Genomic DNA, 19,333 nt, shown 5'->3' with positions numbered 1-19,333 from the left:
TTAAAGGATTAGTTCACCTTCTCGCTCCTGATCCTGAAGCCGCCACCTGCTGCCTCCCCTCCCATGACAGAAGTACAGGGAGAAGTTCCCTGTACTAGCTGTCACTTTTCAAAAACAGCGCGGCTGTGCAGGGCTCCGCCCACATTGCCACATTTATTCATAGTCCTCCGTGAATGAATGGACTACAGGTTCTGACAGCCTTAGCCTTTTCTTTGATCTTTTGCTTTTAAAGGTAAAGAAGAGGTTTGGGGTCTTTTTGACCCCTAATTTCTTCTTAAAGTGGACCTGTTATGCATATTTCTATTACAGGGGATATTTACATTCCTTGTAATAGGAATAAAAGTGATTTTTAAAAAATAAAAGGGACAGTGTAAAAATTAATCATTAGCCGCCTGGCATATAGCAGTTTGGCGGCCGCAAAAATGCTTCAGCTTTCCGGGTGCACACCATTTGGCGTGCTCCCGCACATGCGCAGTTCGCATGGTTGTACCTCGGACACGGCCGATGACAGATCTGAGTACCGGCCCCCCGTTGCCGATACCATGTGACCCACTGTGACCAATCACAGCAGGTCACATGACAGTTGTATACAATGGATGGCTTCATTCATGCCATCCATTGTATACTAGTGCCTAGCTGTGAATGGTCACATCAGGTCACATGCATATGTCATGTGATTAGCTGTGGCCAAATCACAGCTAAGAACAAAAAAAAAAAAAAAAAAGCCTGAATGAATCGATTTCATTCAGGTAAATGCTTGCTTATAGCAAAGTAATTATTTGCTATAAGCAAATTGTATAAAAAAAATAAAAAATGCTGATCCCTTTCCCAAAGTAGTACAATGTTACTATGGTAACATTGTACTACTTTGGTCATAGTAAAATATGAAAAAAAAATCTTAAAAAAAATAAAACAAAATGTAAGAAAAAATAATAAAAAAATAAAAATATATATATATTTTTTTTCATACTGTCACCAGTCAGTGTCCCTGTTCGCCACCATGCCAGTTATATGATGATGCTGTACTGCACTGGTGACAGTATGTAAAAAAAAAAATAGTGAACATAATTTTTTAAATTTTTTCATTTTCCGAAAAATTATGACAAAAAAAACACAACTTCAAAAAACTCGCCATTCCTCTTATGAAGTACGTCGGACTGTCTACTCTGCAAAAAGGGGTCATTTGGGGGATATCTGTACTATTCTGACATTCTTGGACCTCAAGAAATTAGATTGGCTGTCAGTACTTCAGGATTGATCAATATTCAGATATATCCCATAGTTTGTGAACTCTATAACTTTCCTACAAACTAAATAATACATCCTAATTTGGGTTATTTTCACCAAAGACATGTAGCAGAATACATCTTGGCCTAAATTTATGAAGAACAATTATGTATTTGCAAACTTTTATAACAGAAACAAAGAAAAACGTGTTTTTTTCAAAACTTTTGGTCTTTCTTTGTTAATTTAGCAAAAAATAAAAACCCCAGCGGTGATTAAATACCACCAAAAGAAAGCTCTAGTTGTGTGAAGAAAATGATAACATTTTAGTTTGGGTACAATGTTGTATGACCGCGCAATTGTCATTCAAAGTGTGAGAACGCTGAGACCTGAAAAATGGCCTGGGCAGGAAGGTGTAAAATTGCCCGGTATTGAAATGGTTAAAAAAAAGAAAAAAAAATCTTTTTAAGCACCCACATCCCACCTTGCACAAGGGAACGCATACGTAAATCGCACATGCATTTGTAAATGGTGTTTGCAGCACACATGTGAGATATCGCCGCAATCATTAGAGTGAGAGTAATAATTCTAGCACTGGAACTTCTCTGTAACTCTAAACAGGTAACCTATAAAAATGTTTAAACCGTCCCCTATGGGGATTTTTAAGTACAACAGTTTATTGCCATTCCACAAGCGTGCTCAATTTCAAAGCAAGACATGTTAGGTATCTATTTACTCACCATAACAAACTCTTTCATATTAAAAAAAACATTGGGATAACTCGTTTTTTTTTATTCACTAGTGTTTTTTTTCCCCAAAATTTTTTTGAAAAACTGCTATGCAAGTTCTACGTGACATAAAAAATTGCAATAATCAACATGGCAACCTCTAGGGTCTTTGCTAAAAAAAAATTAAATAAATATATATATATATATATATATAATGTTTGTAGGTTCTAAGTAAATTTCTAGCTAACAATACCAATTTGAATTTGTAAACAAAACATCCTAGGAAATGCTTGGTGTTAAATTCACTAAAACTAAAAGAAGGTTGGAGTGGAGGTCACGTTTCCTGGCAAGAATAGAGCTCCAATCTTCAGCCGGTCTGCAGCAACAACCCTTAAAAAGTACACACAGGAAATATGTGACAGGACATATGTGACCTCCACTTCCTTGAGTTGTGTCTATTGGTTGTTTGTGATATTAAAGTTCATGAAATAAAAAAAGGGGAGAGAGGTGGTCACATGTTTCCTGTCGAAAATGGAGCTCCATTCTGCATCCAGACTATTGGAACTCTCATCCTCACATCCCCATTACGTCATCACTGCTAGTTGTCACCAGGGGCATGTACTGCACAGCCAATCTGTTTACGCCATTCATGCAGGGGCGGTGGTATGTTATGTCTGCTCCGCCTTTCATCCAATCAAAAAGCCAAACTACAATGACTGACGGCCTCTAGACATTGGCCAGCAGACCCAGGCAATGTAAGGAGGCGGGTCCACCAGGGAGCTGACTGATGATTGGTAAAGAGTGCTGACGGACGGTTCTGGGGACAAATCTTGCGGCAGCCCGCGCTGGCCGGGGCTTTCCTTGTAGTGAAGTATTCGGTGTCGGCTGGCTTGGCGTTCGGACGTGAGGTGAGAAGCTTGGTGCGGAGATGACTTCCACACACACCTTCCAGGGCCTGGAGGCCGACAGCAAGCCCAGCTCTAGGTCAGACCCGGTCCTGGGGGGTCCCTACGCCCAGCAGAGGGGTTGGGGGGGGTGAGGAGGGTGGACCCCGGCTGTGTCTATAGAGAATTAGGCTGGCTGAGGGGGTATACGGCGCAGACATGAACGCTGTGTCTGCTGGCAGGGCCTGCTGGGACTTGTGGTTCACCAGACTGGACATGTCTGTTCTCTAGTGGCTTCATCCTAGAAATAGATTGCAAGCTCTTGGGTCTAGAGCTGGATCTGTGTGATGTGGATGGGTTCTCTCTGACATAAAGCCCAACTCCAGTAAGAACTGCTTTCCATTTGTGATTGGAGAGATGAGAGGTTGTCACCTTGGTTTATTGTGCTCGGTGACACCGCTGGGGGCGGTTACCCTCATTCAGCATCTCGGTGACACCAGGAATGGGGTGATTGGTAGACAGATTCTGATATTTCCTCAGTCAAAAGTGTTGTTTGCCTCCATTGGAAAGGTGAATTCCTATTTCCTAGACTTCCTGTCATTGGAGCAGGAAGTGGGAAGAAATCACCACAATGGGGACACCGATCACCATAGAAATTTAAAAAGGTCCTGATCTAAAGGAGAAAGAAAAGGTTTTGGCTGGAGTTGGGGTTTAAAGTGTCATTAAAGGAGACCTCCACCCCCACACTCCCCTTTATTCTAAAGAATTGCATTTTCTTTCCAAATACTTTTTTTTTTTTTTTTTTTTTTTTTTTTTTTTAGGTTCCCTAATGGCTTGTTCACACAGGCAGCAAAAACAGGCTGTTGTGCTGCGATCTTACTGCCCCTCTAAACTTAGAAATGCAGCTGCTTGGGGCTGTACACATACCACAGTGCTTTGTTGCTGCTGCAAGAATTAAGCTGCATGGGGCAGCACTGCAATGCACACTGTTGTAGTGTGGGGTGGGGAGGTGACATCGCCACCACCTGTCAAAGGCCCTCTGAAAAGAAATCTGCTGATCGCTTTTCAGTAGGGTGTCAATAATAGCTGCATGTTTGAAAGAGCCCCATCAGGCTTCCTGCCTTGCTTGTCTTGGTGAGCATGATGTCACCATGCAGCCTGGAGGCTCTGGGGATACACATACCGTGCATCCCAGGAGGCTTCGGTACAATCTAGAACAGATGGGAATACGTCATCTGGTGGGGGGGTCATTTGGAACAGACAGCCCCCCCCCTCTTCCCCCACCCCCGTGGTGATGCAACAAAGAGAAACTGAGGTCCACCAATAGACTTTGCTGGATTGGCAGAGTATGGTTAACTACTTAATCTCCAGAACATTTTAGCCCCTTTGTGTCCAGGCTATTTTATGCTATTCAGTACTGCGCTACTTTAACTGGTAATTGCACGATCATGCAACACATTATGCAGATGGAATTTATGTAATTTTTTTCATGCAAATATAGCTTTCTTTTGGTGGGATTTAATCGCCGCTGTGTTTTTTTTTTTTTGTTTTTTTTTGTTTTTGCTTAATATATAAACAAAAAAATACAGAGACTAACACAGTGAAAAAGGTATGACGGGACAAAAAAAATGAAGTAAGGGGGTGGCGGTCCTTTTTAAACCTTCAGTGTGAGATGTGATTTATAACCACATCCTGCAGGACTTACCATGCTTGTTCTTTGCTTTCTGTCTGCAGCCTGTCACTAGTTTTCTCTTCTCCATTTCCCTCTTGAGGCTGACTTCACTGCCATGCAGGGTCCTATGGAGCCACCCTTACATAGTTGCTTCAGCCTAGGAACAGGGGCATTCATATGCCTGGAGCTGGGAGAACAAGAGAGATGGGGGAGGTCGATTGGGGTGTGTGCAGTGCAGGCCTGGACATCAAAGAGAAAGAAGGGCCCAGTGTACAGAAGGCATAAGTGGGCCTGGGATGGTGGGGGAGGGAGGGTACACATGCACTGTGCTATAGCAAGCTATACATAATTCAATTTTCTTCGGCAGCAGGAAAGAAACTCAATTCCTCCATGAACACAGGCAGTATTTGATGAGGGAAGACCTCGTCGAGAGCTATTGTGTGAGCTGTCCCTGCTGGCAGAACCTAATGATTACTGCTAGCAGCCATAGCCGCCGGCAGAAATCGCATGCAGAAAAAAAAAAAAAATCAGACAGACTGATTGCACTGAAGTTGATCAATGGATGGAGTTCTGTACAACCAGGCTGGCCATAGATGGATGGAATCTAGGCCACTCCCTGCTGAACCAGCTGATATTTGATCCATCTATGGCCAGCTAGAATGAAGGGACCTTGATGTGGTGTTGTCAAGGGTCATGTGACTGGAATCTTGAAAGAGTGGCACTGATGCGCATGGAGCAAGTGACAACACAAAATAGGGAGATTGTGGGTATGTTCCCAAAAAAATGGGTGAGGCTGTAGGTTATTTTAACAATTATCTTTTAATTGATAACGGTTAAAAAAAAAAAAATCTAATGAAAAGAACTCCGGCCCTCCTGACTTTCTAGGGACGATCTGTGCTTTGCATGTACAGATGTGAGCTGTGCTACCGGCAGGCTGGTCTTGTATATCGGAGGTTGCCGGTCTGGCCATGTGCTGTGATCCTCTGTCTGCAGATCTCAGCAGCAGTTGATGTGTCATTTCCAGCACGGCTATCTTTCAGGCATTGTTCTAGATATTGTGACTTTTTTCTGTCAAATGGGACAGCAAGGATATGCACAAAGGTGTGTCCCTTCCAGCCTGACTATTGTCCCCAGTGTAGGAGGTGCCTCTGACTCCAGCAGGCTTTGTTCTTCTCTAGGTGTGTGAGGAGGATCGGGCTGAGCTCCTGGTCTTTAATTACAGAATCCAGAACGGTCCTTGCCATGTGTGCAGACAGGATCAAATTGTGTGCTGCTCTTGATTTCTTGCACGTTAATTGTTTTATCAGTACTGCAAGACCACGCCTAGGCTGTGCATCCTCACTGATGAAAGGGCGATGCTACATGCCTAATTTTAATGGCATGCTACTGTGCAGTTTAACCTCTCGCTGGCAGTTACTTTGCAGGGCATTTAAACCAATGTGCTCCAAGCATAGACATTTCCAACAAGTGGTTAAATTTCTTAGTTGCATCAGATGAAGATCCCTGATGTAGTCTGGCTTTTATGCTGCGCTGTAAGAAAATTGTAGCACGCGGTTGTTAATGAAATTGGACAGCATACTGATAAGATCACACCATGTAAGCGTAAAATGATCCATTGTAGTCCAAAAATGTCTAGAATTCCCCTCCCCTGCAGCCCCCAATCCACATGTTTGTGGAGAGTCTGAACATGTGGAGTTCTGCAAATGAATTTTGCTCAAGGCCAGCAGTCAGCTGGGAGATGGCAGATCGCGGACCGAGGCCTGCAGACATACAAAGCTGATCGGTTTCCCTAGAATGATGGAACAGTGATTTGCATTGTTTGCAGGCTGGTAAGGCCAAGCTTAGTAATTGGAGGGTTTGTCCTGGTGCTGCTGTGGTTGAAATGTGGCCTGACGCACATAAAAGGGTCATAATTTTCTGCAATGTGTCTATGTTCTGCAATAGTAGTCTATTTATACATGACATGGCTTTTTTCAGCTACTCTGGTCACCGAAGACATCAGTTTTTTTTTTTTTTTTAACTGAAAGTCTGTCTCCATCATTCCAGAACTTCTAAGTCCCAATTGAATTTTTTTAGTTTTCATCCTGGAAGAGATAGGCTAGGTTAATGCCTATGCAGTTTGCTTTTGATCCATTGCTGCAATACTTTGTGGTGCGTTTTTTGCACATGCAGGTATTTTTTTTTTTTTATTTAAATGTTCCTATTATATCTTTATTTAATTTTCCAATACAAAAGTATAACAACCCAAAATACATCACATTCACAAGTTCATAAATCTCTTTTACAACATATTGTCCCCTACCCCACTGTCCTGGAGGTGGCTTGTTCTGGAACTGTATTAACTTTCAACAGTTTTTCAAATGGGTGCATATCTTCCGAAGTCCTCAGTGGTTGAGGGAGCAATGAAACAAAGTGTCCTAGATGTCCATAACGCCACTCCTCTAATGTGAAAAATAAATAATTTTTTCCTTTTTTATCTCTTGGTATGTGTGTAACTTCCCTTTTGTGCAAAATATCCTACAAATTTGCATCCATTAATCCATTTACCAGAAATTCTCTCCTTCCCTGGAGGGAAATGCTCCATACCCACCAAAGGAGTCAAACCGGAGTTATATTTCCATCCTTTCTGCTTATAAATTCCATCCCACACATTTAACACTTTTTTGTTACAGGACTAATATTCTCATCTAGTGTATGAAATGTATGTGGTATCCATACAATCTTCCCTAGCTGTGCCTCACTTAGTGTTCCTTCCATATTTACCCAACCTTTCCCTTGTGAGTTCAATGTCCAGTCTGCTACTCGTGATAATAACACTGCTAAATTATATTTCCTAAAATTAGGCAACCCCCGTCCCCCATTCCTTTTTTACCCTAGACACTACATCATAACTGATTCTCGGTTTCTTATTTGCCCATATAAACCTGAGTATCATCTTCTTTATTACCCCGAAAAAAGACCCTGGCAAGTTTATTGGGAGCATGTAAAACTTGTGAAGAATTTTTGGGACTTTCACCATCTTTTGAAAGATTCCTCAACTGACCCTTTATTTCATTAATTAAGGGGATGAAATTTGCCTGGGATAAGCATTTCATTGAAGTTAATTTTATCCCCAGGTAGCCTATTTCCTTTTCCTTCCACATGAATGGGAACTCTTTTTGAAGACTCCACTTCTCTTGCTTTGGAATGTTAACATTTTAGATCTCTGACTTTTCAGGGTTTATTATCAGATTTGACAGCTTGTCATATTGTTTTAATAGTCTCATTAAATTAGGCAACGTTATTCTAGGATTTACTATATAAAATAACATATCGTCTTTGTATGCTTCCACCTTATGCTCCACTTCCCCTACCTTTTATTCTCACTATATCTACACATCTTACCCTTGCCAAGACAGGTTCCAGTGACAGTACAAATAACAATGGATATAGTGGGCATCGCTGTCTTAAACTATTGTGCATTTTTAAAAACTGGGAGAGGGATCTGTTGACCTAGACCGCTGCTGTTGGACTGTTGTAAAGTCCTCTTATCCACTTCAACATTTTGGGCCCTAATCCTAAGACTTCTAACGTATCGAACATAAATCCCCAGTTGACCCTATCAAAAGCCTTCTGGACATCTATCAATAGAAATACAAGCCCTGTCAATTTTACGTGTGTGTGTGTGTGTGTGTGTGTGTTACACATTCACATCAGTCCCTGCCCTCAAGGCGCTTACAGTCTAAGGCCCCTAACTCACATTCATACATATACATACTAGGGCCAGTTTAGACAGGAGCCAATTAACCTATCCAGCATTTCTTTGGAGTGTGGGAGGAAACCGGAGTAACCGGAGGAAACCCGCACAGGAGAACATGCAAACTCCAGGCAGGTGGTGCTATGGTTGGGATTCCAACAACCGACAACCTTGGTGCTGCTACTACCCATTTCCTTCAAAAAGAGGGCAGTGGGTGTTTGAATGTGGCTATTTTAGTTCACATCACACAACTGTATACACTCATAGTGACCTCATTGTTCTTATGTATAGTATATTATATAGCAGCAATTTGTAGGGTCCTCTTCTGTTAACAGCAGGTTTTTTCCTATGGGCAGTTTATTCAACAATGGACTTCTCAGTGAGACCCTGTAGAGCATCTCAATATATCAAGCTGTCAGCTTTGTTTGCATTAGAGAAGTAGACACTAGTCTTTAGTAACAATGTTTACAGTGTGATGTGTGTATATTGCCCTGGTACACTTTGTAAGGGCCTACACTGTATGGAAACTGCACTTAAGGCCTTGTTAACCTGTCTAGTCATGGAGTGGTTCCTGTAAATTGAAAAAACGGAATCTAGAGTAGTAATCCAGCTGTTTATTGCAATGGAAAAGACATCAGATGAAAGTCAAAAATGAATACTTTCATCTTATTAGTTCCAAATGCCAAAAATGCATTCAACCCAATTGATAGAGATGAATGCATCCTGCATAGGAATGATGCACATTTTTGTGATTGTTGACTGATAAGTCATTGTTCTCTTGTTGTGTGACTTCTACATGTGCAGCTGATTTGGAGAGGGGCGTGTCAGGACTAGGAAGTGTAATGGGAGAGATCTCCTTGCTGGACACAATGGAAGACATAAGCCAGTAGGTGATTAAACCTGTTAATATGCAGCCTTAACACCCCCAATTGCCTAAAGTAAACCAAAATTAAAAAAGTGAAAAAGTGATGATTGTCTGAGTTAAGGCAAAGCAGGTATAATTACTGTACTAAGTACTTAAGTAATAGTATTCCTGTTATACCATCATCAACTAAAGCAGATCGTTTGGACGTTTCAAGCTGAACAGAACTCAAAAAGTTATTGTCTAGGCATTGCTGTGCCTATAGCCTAATAGCTATGCATATGCAGAGTGAGATCTAAGGCACTGCTGCCTCTGACTGCTAGTCTCTGCAGACTTGGGATGAGAATTGGTGATGTTACTACTTTGCTGTTCACTGTTCTCCTTGCTGAAGGTTTTGACATGAGGAAGCAAAGCCTTGCTTCTACCAAAATCGCTGCCTCGACACAGTGCAGTACAAGACATGGTAAGTTGGTAACAAAGAAAGATCAGTCTTAGGAAGACCACAGGCAGCAGTTGTGACTTGGGCCGCTGTCTGTCTTGGCTGCAGTGAACCGCCACGAGGGGTGGCGTTATGCCCATTTCAACGCATCCAGTTTTTTTTTTTTGGTCAGTGTGACATGTGCCTTCCTGTGCGGTGCAATAAATTGCAACATGTCAGCATTTTATCGCTGCACCGCAAGGCTGCATTGTAGTGTGAACGTGGTACAAAGAAAACTGTTTTCTATGTGCCCCAGCAGTGACCGGTGTTCTTCTAGTGTGGATAATCGCCAGTCACCGCAATGTTTGAATGGGCCCTTACTCTTTGCCAGCCCTCTTTATGGGCACAGCTTCTAGATTTCAGTTCCTCTTTAAGCTCATTATAGTTTTCTGTATATTTTCAGGCACTGGTGTCTGGTGTGAGCTCCTGTCTGTCGCTCTGTGTCCGTCTCCTACATTCTAATAATAGAGAACCAACATTCTCTTTGCTGGGGCCTCAGAGTACTGCAGCGATTCCAATACATAAACCTTGTTCTTCCACCAGGATAGGTAAAGTTTGGTCCTATACTGATGAGGAGGACTGAGTATTTTATCTGGCCGGGCTGCTCTTTACAGCCAGTCCATATTTAATATTGAAAGAATGGACAGTTGCATGACATTTATCCACAAACAAATAGGTGGTAACAGAGATCAGTCACCACTGGCTCTGTTCTCTATAAACATGGCAGTGTAAATACACCTTTGTTCTGTGTGTCCAAACCCTTGTAAAAATGTACTTTTTTTTTTTTTTTTTCCTTCCTTCTGCATTCACCATTTTACACTGACGTCACTAGGGGACATTTTTGCATGAAAGTCTGAGACGTGACTTTCCATGTATCGGCATGTTTTTTTCCCCTATCGGCAAGATGCCGATAAAACTATATTCAGCCAATATGTTTAGGCCACCGATATATAGGTGCATCCCTACTAAACACGCCTAACAGCTTTTTTTATTTTTGTTTTGTACTGTAAAAACTCCTAAACTCTTCTAAAATTTGGCACAATATCTGCGTTTTTTTTTTTTTTTTTTTTTTTTTTTTTTGAGCTTATGGAAAACACTAGTGTACATGGAGCCTAAAAACGCAATTGCTAAAATCTCATTATTAGCTTTTAGCATAGTAATCCAACTTCAAAAGTAATGTTGACTATTGTTAAACTTATAGCTTTCGTTAAAATCATACCTGGGGATCCTGCCATAAAAGACCTTGTTCGGGCTACTTCCTGTTATAGGGTGACAGTACTTTGTCCCTGTCTCCCATTTGTGCTCCTGCATTTTCACACAGGCTTCCAGCGCAGACTGCAAGAGGCTGTTTCAGCGCAGATCAGCAAGGCATTGTCTGCTTTTTCACCATCAGGAGAACTGCACATAGAAATGCCATGGTGGCACCCTTGGATTGCATGTAGACAGAAATTTGCTACAAAGAGGCTTAATTATCAGCACCTCGAGATGCAGCAAATTATGAATAAAGGTGAAATCCATTAAAAAAAAAAAAAAAAAAAAAAAAAAAGATTCACCAAACTTAATGTCATTCAATCAACATTTACTTATCTACTTTAAAAAGGCTCACTTTGTCCATTTAGAGACCAGGTCTTTTTAAAGCTCACACATTCATCCACCAATGCACAAATACTCTCCTTCCCTGTGCTTTCCCACTATTCGGTTCACCCACTGTCCCATCTTTACCCTGTGTAAGCTCTATGTCGCATGGCCTTGGAGCTTACAGAAGGTTGATGTCACCACTCCTCTCCCCCATCATTACCTGACCATGTTTTGGCATAGTGATTGGCTTCTGTGAGCTTGGTGTTTTATGACCAGTTTGGGGAGGTATGAACGCTAGTAGTAGAATCTGCCACATACACAAACATCTGAAGTAAAACATTTAGCTTAAAGTGGTTGTAAAGACTCAAGCCGTGTGGTTTTTTTTTTTTTTTTTTTTTTTTAATAGAATGCATGAAGGTAAAAAACCTGTGTGCAGCAGCCCCCCAAGCTTACCTGAGCCCCATCATGATCCAATGCTGGGCACGAGGTCCTTGGCTCTCCGGTGATTTTTTCCCTTCTCATTGGCTTAGACAGCAGCAGGAGCCCACAATCACAGCCAATGAGAAGAGAGAAGTAGCCGAGCCGCAGCTCTATGTATGAATGAATATGCAGAGCAGAGGCTTGGAAGCCCCCATAGCAAGCTGCTTGCTCTCGGGACACTCAGCAGGAGGGAGGGGCCAGGAGCGTCGGCAGAGGACCCTAGAAGAGGATGATCGGGGCTGCTCTGCAAAACCACTGCACAGAGCAGGTAAGTATAACATGTTTGTTAAAACAAAATGCCTTTTATTATCACTTTAACACTGAATTCCAGGTATGGCTTCTTTGCCTACATACATTGGTCCAGTTTGGTCAATGTAAATATGCATATGCCATACCTGTGGGTTTCCCATGGAAGCTGGAAATGGCTGTAGTAGTTACCACTACTACAGTGACCACAAGGATGTTCCAGTCCCATGCTGAGTGGCTGCCATGCTGCGTAGTGAACATAGGGGGTCATGTGCTCAGCACAGATGCCATTCACAGAATGCCTTGCATTTTTCTTAAAGTATAGTAAAGTTTTGGATAGAGTGGAGATGGATTAGAACCCCTGTCAGTTTTTGTTGCTGTCTGTGATTCATCCTCCTTTTGTACTGTTTAGCATTGTCATTGAAAGTAAAAAAAACCCCAAATTTTGGGTTGTCCCCAGAAAAGTAATCGAGGCGAAATCTTTGAGTGGGGAAACTAGTACTGGTGACCTGGGGATCCTCAAGGAAATCCCCTTATTTTCAGTGATTTTCACCCACTTCTTGTTTGGCTATGGGACAGGAAGTGAAGGGTAATCTGCAATGGGACACAGATGGCGAAAAAAAAATCTTGTGTTGACTCTCCCTTGCTCTATCCAAAATGAATAAAAATAAGGTTTTGTCTATAGTTCTACTTTTAATGATTGCAGGGTGTTCTCTGATTGGACAAAATTGAGAGGCAGGGTGGTGACATCGCAGTATTTAGATTGAATTTTGGCCAGTAACTGTCATCCACATTATTTCCAAATGGAACAGCCGTAGAAGCTGGCTGTGTTCTCTCCTCCATCATCCTCCATTCACATATATATGTACGCTCACATAAGATGACATGCATTTCAGCTGCCTGTACCCATGTCATGTCTAAGCCACAATCAGGCCAGGGTTCTTTTTTTACCTGGGGGTGGGGCAGGTTGCTGGGAGCTCTGGTATTGAGAACTAAATACCAGAGTAATTAACATATTTCTGAAGGCCAGGAAGTTATTTCACCTGTAGGAATCCATTCATGGAATTTCAGATATGGGTGAACTGACTGAGCAGATATTGCCACCTAAACTAAGTGCAATAAAAGCCAGCTTCAATTATGTACAAGGTAAAGTATGTCATTTTCAGTAAGTTCCGCCTCATCCAGAATACATCTTTACAACTAGACCATTCCCAATAGGAGCCTCTGGCTGGCAGCACTCAGGGGGCCTCTGTGGTTTTCTCCTGGCAGACATTGATCAAAGGTTCTTTAAGTTCACTCATGTGAGGCAATGTATTTTTGGTGTTATGGTTAATTACAGTAATGCTGTCAGCAGCTTGTAAATGGAGCTTATGTCTGCTTGAGTAGCTGCCTCCTGACAGAACAATGACTGGGAAGTGCTATGGTGTTGTGGTTAATGGATTTCACGCTGTAGGAGACTCCAGCATCAGGCTTCACCTCTCTGCAGGGGACATTTGGGTGCGACCAGTAATTAGCTGGAGTCAAACAAAAAGGGTTCTGTTCTCCACTACTTCCTCTATGGCTTGGGCTACACTGCCACAACCTGCTTAGAAGAGCAAACAATTAATTTCCTGTATTTATATAGTGCATTCATATTGGTCTATCACAGATTACGTCGATCTATTAATTTCAGTCCTTGTTTGCGCAAAAGCTTACAGTTTTTAATGCAGTCTTTTTATCCTCTGAGGAACCCTTGAAGTAATTTTTGGGTCCGGGGAACCCCTCCTAAAATCAGTGCATTGGGAGTCAGTTGGAAAAGTGCTCCGGCCATCTTCAAATGAGGGGGTCAATCAGAGACCGCTCATGGAACCCCTAGCAACCTTTTGGAGGAACTCTGATTGAAACTGGGTCACATGTTTCTACCAGTCATATAAGCAAATGCAAGAGCAAATTGGTTGTACATTTTTTGGTCTAGTATGTGCCTAAGAGCCATATTGATATGTGCCTTAGTAAATGCAAATGCAGTAGGTCCACCTACTTACTAGAATGGTGGCAGAATATTGAAAAAACATGGGAAAAGTAAGTTGATGGTGTCTCTGGTGTTAATCAAACCCAGGAGTAACAAAGACCAGTGCTAAGTATTTTTTTTTTTTTTTTTTTTTTTTTTATTGAAAAAAAAAATAATTAAATTGTACAGTAGAAAAAACAAAACAGCGGCCCAACACGGGCAACATTTAACTATGAAGAGAAAGATAAAAGGGTGGTATCAAACCGTATCAAACATAGTCTTGTGCTGTTATTGTCAGTGTTAGTTCTAGCACACTCCAAGCAATTTAATAATACACATACCGGTACAACCTCAGAGTGCTAAGCATTTAATAATCACAAAAGAGCTGAATAAATACAGTAAAGAACAAAAGTTTAGTAGTTCAAGTCAAATGGGAATTTATAGTTTTATAATGTTTGGTGCCTCATCACAGCACTTGGTAATAAAAGGAGATTCCCCCCCCCCCAGTTGAGGACATCTTTTACAATACTTGGACTAGAACCATTGTAGACCTCAGGGGTGGTTATTTATTAAAACTAGAGAGTGTAAAATGTGCTGCAGCTCTGCATAGAAACAAGTCAACTTCAAGGTTTTATTGCCGAAGCTTAAAGAAGAATTCTGGCCAAAATTGGGTTAAATGCTCCCTCCTTTTTTCTTTAGGGGCTTGGAAAGCAAAGATATACTTGCCTAATCCTCCAAGTGCAAGACCGGTTCCTGCCCCCACACACACTAGCGTTCTTGTGAATAGGCTGTTCCTGCTGTCATCACTCCCATAGACCAGCTCCGGATGTGAGGATAGCAGGAACAGGCCACCCCTGGACGTGGGGGGAGTGCTATTTTTCGGAGGACGGGATGAGTATAGCTTTTCCTTAAACCCCTGGACAAAACCAGCTCTTAACCTATGCAGTGCGGGCACAGCCCCCACTGCATGTGAAAATAAAAGTTTTGGCTGGAGTTCTGCTTTAATTGAACAAGATGATGTTAGATGCTGATTGGCTACCATGCACAGCTGCACCAGATTCTGAGTGCACCAGTTTTAGTTAGTCTACCCCTGTGTGGTTGGTGCATCCCTGGTTTTCTTTAACTTGCATAACTGTGGGCAGCACAGTGGCTAAATGGCTAGCACTTCCGCCTGGCAGTACTAGGGTCATTGGTTCGAATCCCAACCACGGCACCACCTGCCTGGAGTTTGCATGTTCTCCCTGTGCTTGTGTGGGTTTTCTAGGAGAGCTCTGATTTGTGCTGTAGGTCTGTACATTCTGCATTGTATAAATCTGTTATTCTGATATTAATGGGCAGGAGTGTGTACAGTGGATGTGATATAGAGCATAAATAGGACGTTTATAAAGTAGGAGAACCAGATTGCTTGGTTTTATTGGCTCATCATGCTTGAAAGAAAACCAGAAACAAACCTGCTGAGCTGTCCACACAGTTACAGGACACAGTCCAGGCTACCGCTGTCTGCAGAACATGGCATATTCTTGGACTGTTTTATTAGGAAATATTTAGTTTCCTCGTTAATTTGTAAATTATTATTATACAGTATTTATAAAGCGCCAATGGTTAGCTCAGCGCTGTACATTACAAAGGGGGACAGAACATGTGACAGAATAACAATACAATGCAAAACATGAGGGGATAGAGGGCCCTGCTCTTTCGAGCTTACAATCTAGGAGATATGCCCACAATTGTTCTTTTAGTGAGCGGATAACCGCATTGTTTTCAGATTTGTGAATTATAAAGTGCAACACCAGGCAAAAGCACATTAAAATTTGTTTGTTCACATGCAAAAAGTCCTATTGTTCCCTAACTTAGATGTGTCTGCTGTCATGTGGGAGTGTGCAGGCACTCCATGACATTTATTACAGGTATTTATATAGCGCCGTCAATTTACGCAACGCTTTACATATACAGTGGGGATCGAAAGTTTGGGCACCCCAGCTAAAAAATTGTATTAATGTGCATAAAGAAGCCAAGGAAAGATGGAAAAATCTCCAAAAGGCATCAAATTACAGATTAGACATTCTTATAATATGTCAACAAAAGTTAGATTTTATTTCCATCATTTACACTTTCAAAATAACAGAAAACAAAAAAATGGCGTCTGCAAACGTTTGGGCACCCTGCAGAGTTAATATCTTGTTTTGTCCCCTTTGGCAAGTATCACAGCTTGTAAATGTTTTTTGTAGTCAGCCAAGAGTCTTTCAATTCTTGTTTGAGGTATCTTTGCCCATTCTTCCTTACAAAAGTCTTCCAGTTCTTTGAAATTTCTGGGCTGTCTGTCACGCACTGCTCTTTTAAGGTCTATCCATAGATTTTCAATTATGTTGAGGTCAGGAGATTGTGAAGGCTATGGCAAAACCTTCAGTTTATGCCTCTTGATGTAATCCCCCGTGGATTTCGAGGTGTGTTTAGGATCATTATCCATTTGTAAAAGCCATCCTCTCTTTAACTTCAGCTTTTTCACAGATGGCATCAAGTTACCATCCAAAATTTGCTGACATTTTATTGAATCCATTTTTCCTTCTACTTGTGAGATGTTCCCTGTGCCACTGGCTGCAACACAACCCCAAAGCATGATTGATCCAACCCCATGCTTAACAGTTGGACAGAGGTTCTTTTCATTAAATTCTGTGCCCCTTCTTCTCCAAACGTACCTTTGCTCATTCCGGCCAAAAAGTTCAATTTTAACCTCATCCGTCCACAGAACTTGTTTCCAAAATGCATCAGGCTTGTCTATATGTTCATTTGCAAAGTTCAAACGATGATTTTTGTGGTGAGGACGTAGAAGTGGTTTTCTTCTGATGACTCTTCCATGAAGACCATATTTGTACAAGTATCTCTTTATAGTGGAATAGTATACCACAACTCCAGTGTCTGCCAGATCTTTCTGGAGGGATCGTGCAGTCAAACGTGGGTTTTGAATTGTTTTTCTCACAATCCTGCGAGCTGTTCTGTCTGATATTTTTCTTGGTCTTCCAGATCTTGCTTTAACTTCCACTGTTCCTGATGACTGCCATTTCTTAATTACATTCCGAACAGAGGATATTGACATCTGAAAACGCTTTGCTATCTTCTTATTGCCTTCTCCAGCTTTGTGAGCGTCAACTATTTTCAGTTTCAGTTTTCTAGACAACTGCTTAGAAGAACCCATGGTGCTGATTGTTGGGGCAAGGTCAGATGAGTCTGGGCATTTAAAACCTTTGAGATTGACATCACCTGGTCTTCCCAGACAATGATTGAGAACAATCCATGACACTGGCAGGTCTCAGCTTGGCAAAGGGGGCAGTGCATGCTATAAATTCTGCGGGGTGCCCAAACTTTTGCAGACGCCATTTTTTTGTTTTCTGTTATTTTGAAAGTGTAAATGATGGAAATAAAATCTAACTTTTGTTGACATATTATAAGAATGTCTAATCTGTAATTTGATGCCTTTTGGAGATTTTTCCATCTTTCCTTGGCTTTTTTATGCACATTAATACAAATTTTTAGCTGGGGTGCCCAAACTTTCGATCCCCACTGTATATTGTACATTCACATCAGTCGCATCATACACTTCGCTTGACTGAAGCAACAAGGAATACTTTGAGGTCATTTGCTGCCAAGTTAACTGCCTGGTTCCCAGTTACTTATCTGTGATGTAAGGGAGCAAAGAAGAAATGGGTTTCATGTGACAGAGTGTGATGAGTTTGTGATATTGTAGATTTTTGGGTAAAATTTGCAACGGTTTATTGGTACTTCTTCCTTTTTTCTTTTTTTTTTTTCTTTTTTTTTAAGGCTGCAACAAGAGATTCATCTATCTGTTCTATATGGTGTGGATGGAGGAACTAGTTATCTATGAGTGTATAGTCAGCTTTTGAAAAGTCACAATTGTTCCTCTTAGGATTGTGCCTCTCATATCCTGCCGATTTGTCTGTGTCTATAGTGACAAACATGATAGTTGACAAGCTGGGTCTCTGTGTGTTAAGTGGCTGAGAGCAGTGCCTGGGGATAGTGGGATCATGCAGATAACACTGTCTGCTACCCTTTGGATATGCTTAGGGTGCCTGTTAATTGGGTGTTAAAGTGTATATGCAGTAAAGCATGCTTGTTATACTCAATGTGGAACCTAAGGGGTTAATGCTCTTCATTGTGCAAAAAGGCCATTTCATTCTGACTTCTCTACTCCTTTTGTTCAAATGTCCACTCCTGATAAGACAGACTGAACCATAGCCATTCTGCACATGCTCAGTTTAGTGTGTATTGCTAGAGAAGCGATTTTCCTTTTTTTTTTTTTTTTCCCCCCCTTGGGAGAGTGCATGTGATCAGCACTGTCCAGACAGAGGTCAAGGGTTCTGCATCCTCTTAGAGCAGAAAACGCCTCCTACAAGCTTTAACCAGTGATCTGCTGAACACTGATAGAAGTCACAAGACTGTTCTAACTTCTGATGAGAAAAGGTATTTAGCAGTTTTTTTTTAATATTTACTAAAATAATTGCACTTCCATGTGTACTGTGGGAGACCAGATATAATGAATGCAGTGTCCTGGGTTTAGTATCACTTTAATGTTTAGGGTGGTGGTGGTTGTTTTGTGTGGTTTTTTTGTTTTTTGTTTTTTTTTTTCTTAAAAATTGCTATAATTTTTATAATTGTCTACTTCTAAAAGCTCAAGTGTGAAAATTATTTTACAAATGTCTTGGCGTCTATTCTACCACACCCAAATATGCTTTAACCATATGAAGTTTTACACATGTCAAAGTATAAGGTCATGATTTGCCACTTATTCATTTAATACACTCTGATTTATCTGAGTGTGGATCAGGAAGAAGTCACACAAAAAAAATGTGATTCCAGTACATCTTGTTGGAATGAGGTGCTTATTCCACGGTCAGTTAGTGGGATGTAATACAACACGAAGCCGTGCTATGCCAAGCACTCATCGCTCAATAGATGTCGTCAGCAGCTTTCAAAGGGCACAAGGAACATGCTTGGGATTCTCCCTTGTAGGTGCTTATATAAATGACACCTAAAGCACAATAATTGCACAAAAAGTAGTAAGTGAACCCTAAACATGTCATATACATGCAACATACAAATATGAATGACTTCTATGTACTTGGTTAAATGTGACATTTTGGAAAAATACACATTTTGTTCATTTTTGTAAGCAAAAACTGAACCTAAGTTGGTAGGTAATGTTCAAGATGCTCGATTCCATACTGTAGTACGTAGCCTACCTCTAATCTCTGTGTACATTTGAAAATGAACCACATGAGCAGGGAGGTAAGGAATGTGACGGACTAATGTCCTTGAGGTAAATCTTAGTGGAAGGTAGAGATGTTTGGAAAGTAAGGTTGACTGTAGATTGAAACAGAATGGATTTTATTTTTTATTACTTGAAATACAACGTGGCCCATTGCAGTTATGGTGTATCCACTTT

General features: G+C 41.3%; 1 protein-coding gene across 2 annotated transcripts in view; it reads left to right on the top strand.

The window, feature by feature from the left end:
• Positions 1 to 2,761: 2,761 nt before the first annotated feature.
• The window catches only part of JPT2 (Jupiter microtubule associated homolog 2), a 52,739-nt gene continuing 36,167 nt past the window's right edge, over positions 2,762 to 19,333 (top strand). The window contains exon 1 of one of the 2 annotated variants that reach the window (XM_089682680.1): positions 2,762 to 2,860. Coding sequence is in view for 1 of the 2 variants with exons in the window: in XM_089682678.1 (XP_089538804.1) it covers positions 2,881 to 2,936 (56 nt within the window). In the remaining variant the exon portion in view is untranslated. Of the gene's footprint in view, positions 2,937 to 19,333 lie in introns of both variants that reach the window. The other variant, XM_089682678.1, reaches the window with a different exon arrangement.

Source organism: Staurois parvus, unplaced genomic scaffold (genome assembly GCF_062004578.1).
Source record: "Staurois parvus isolate SC_StPar_1 unplaced genomic scaffold, SC_StPar_1.0 ptg000018l, whole genome shotgun sequence".
In the NCBI taxonomy this organism is placed as follows: domain Eukaryota; kingdom Metazoa; phylum Chordata; class Amphibia; order Anura; family Ranidae; genus Staurois; species Staurois parvus.
Note: the sequence above shows the minus strand (reverse complement) of the source record. Positions and strands in the feature narration are given on the sequence as shown.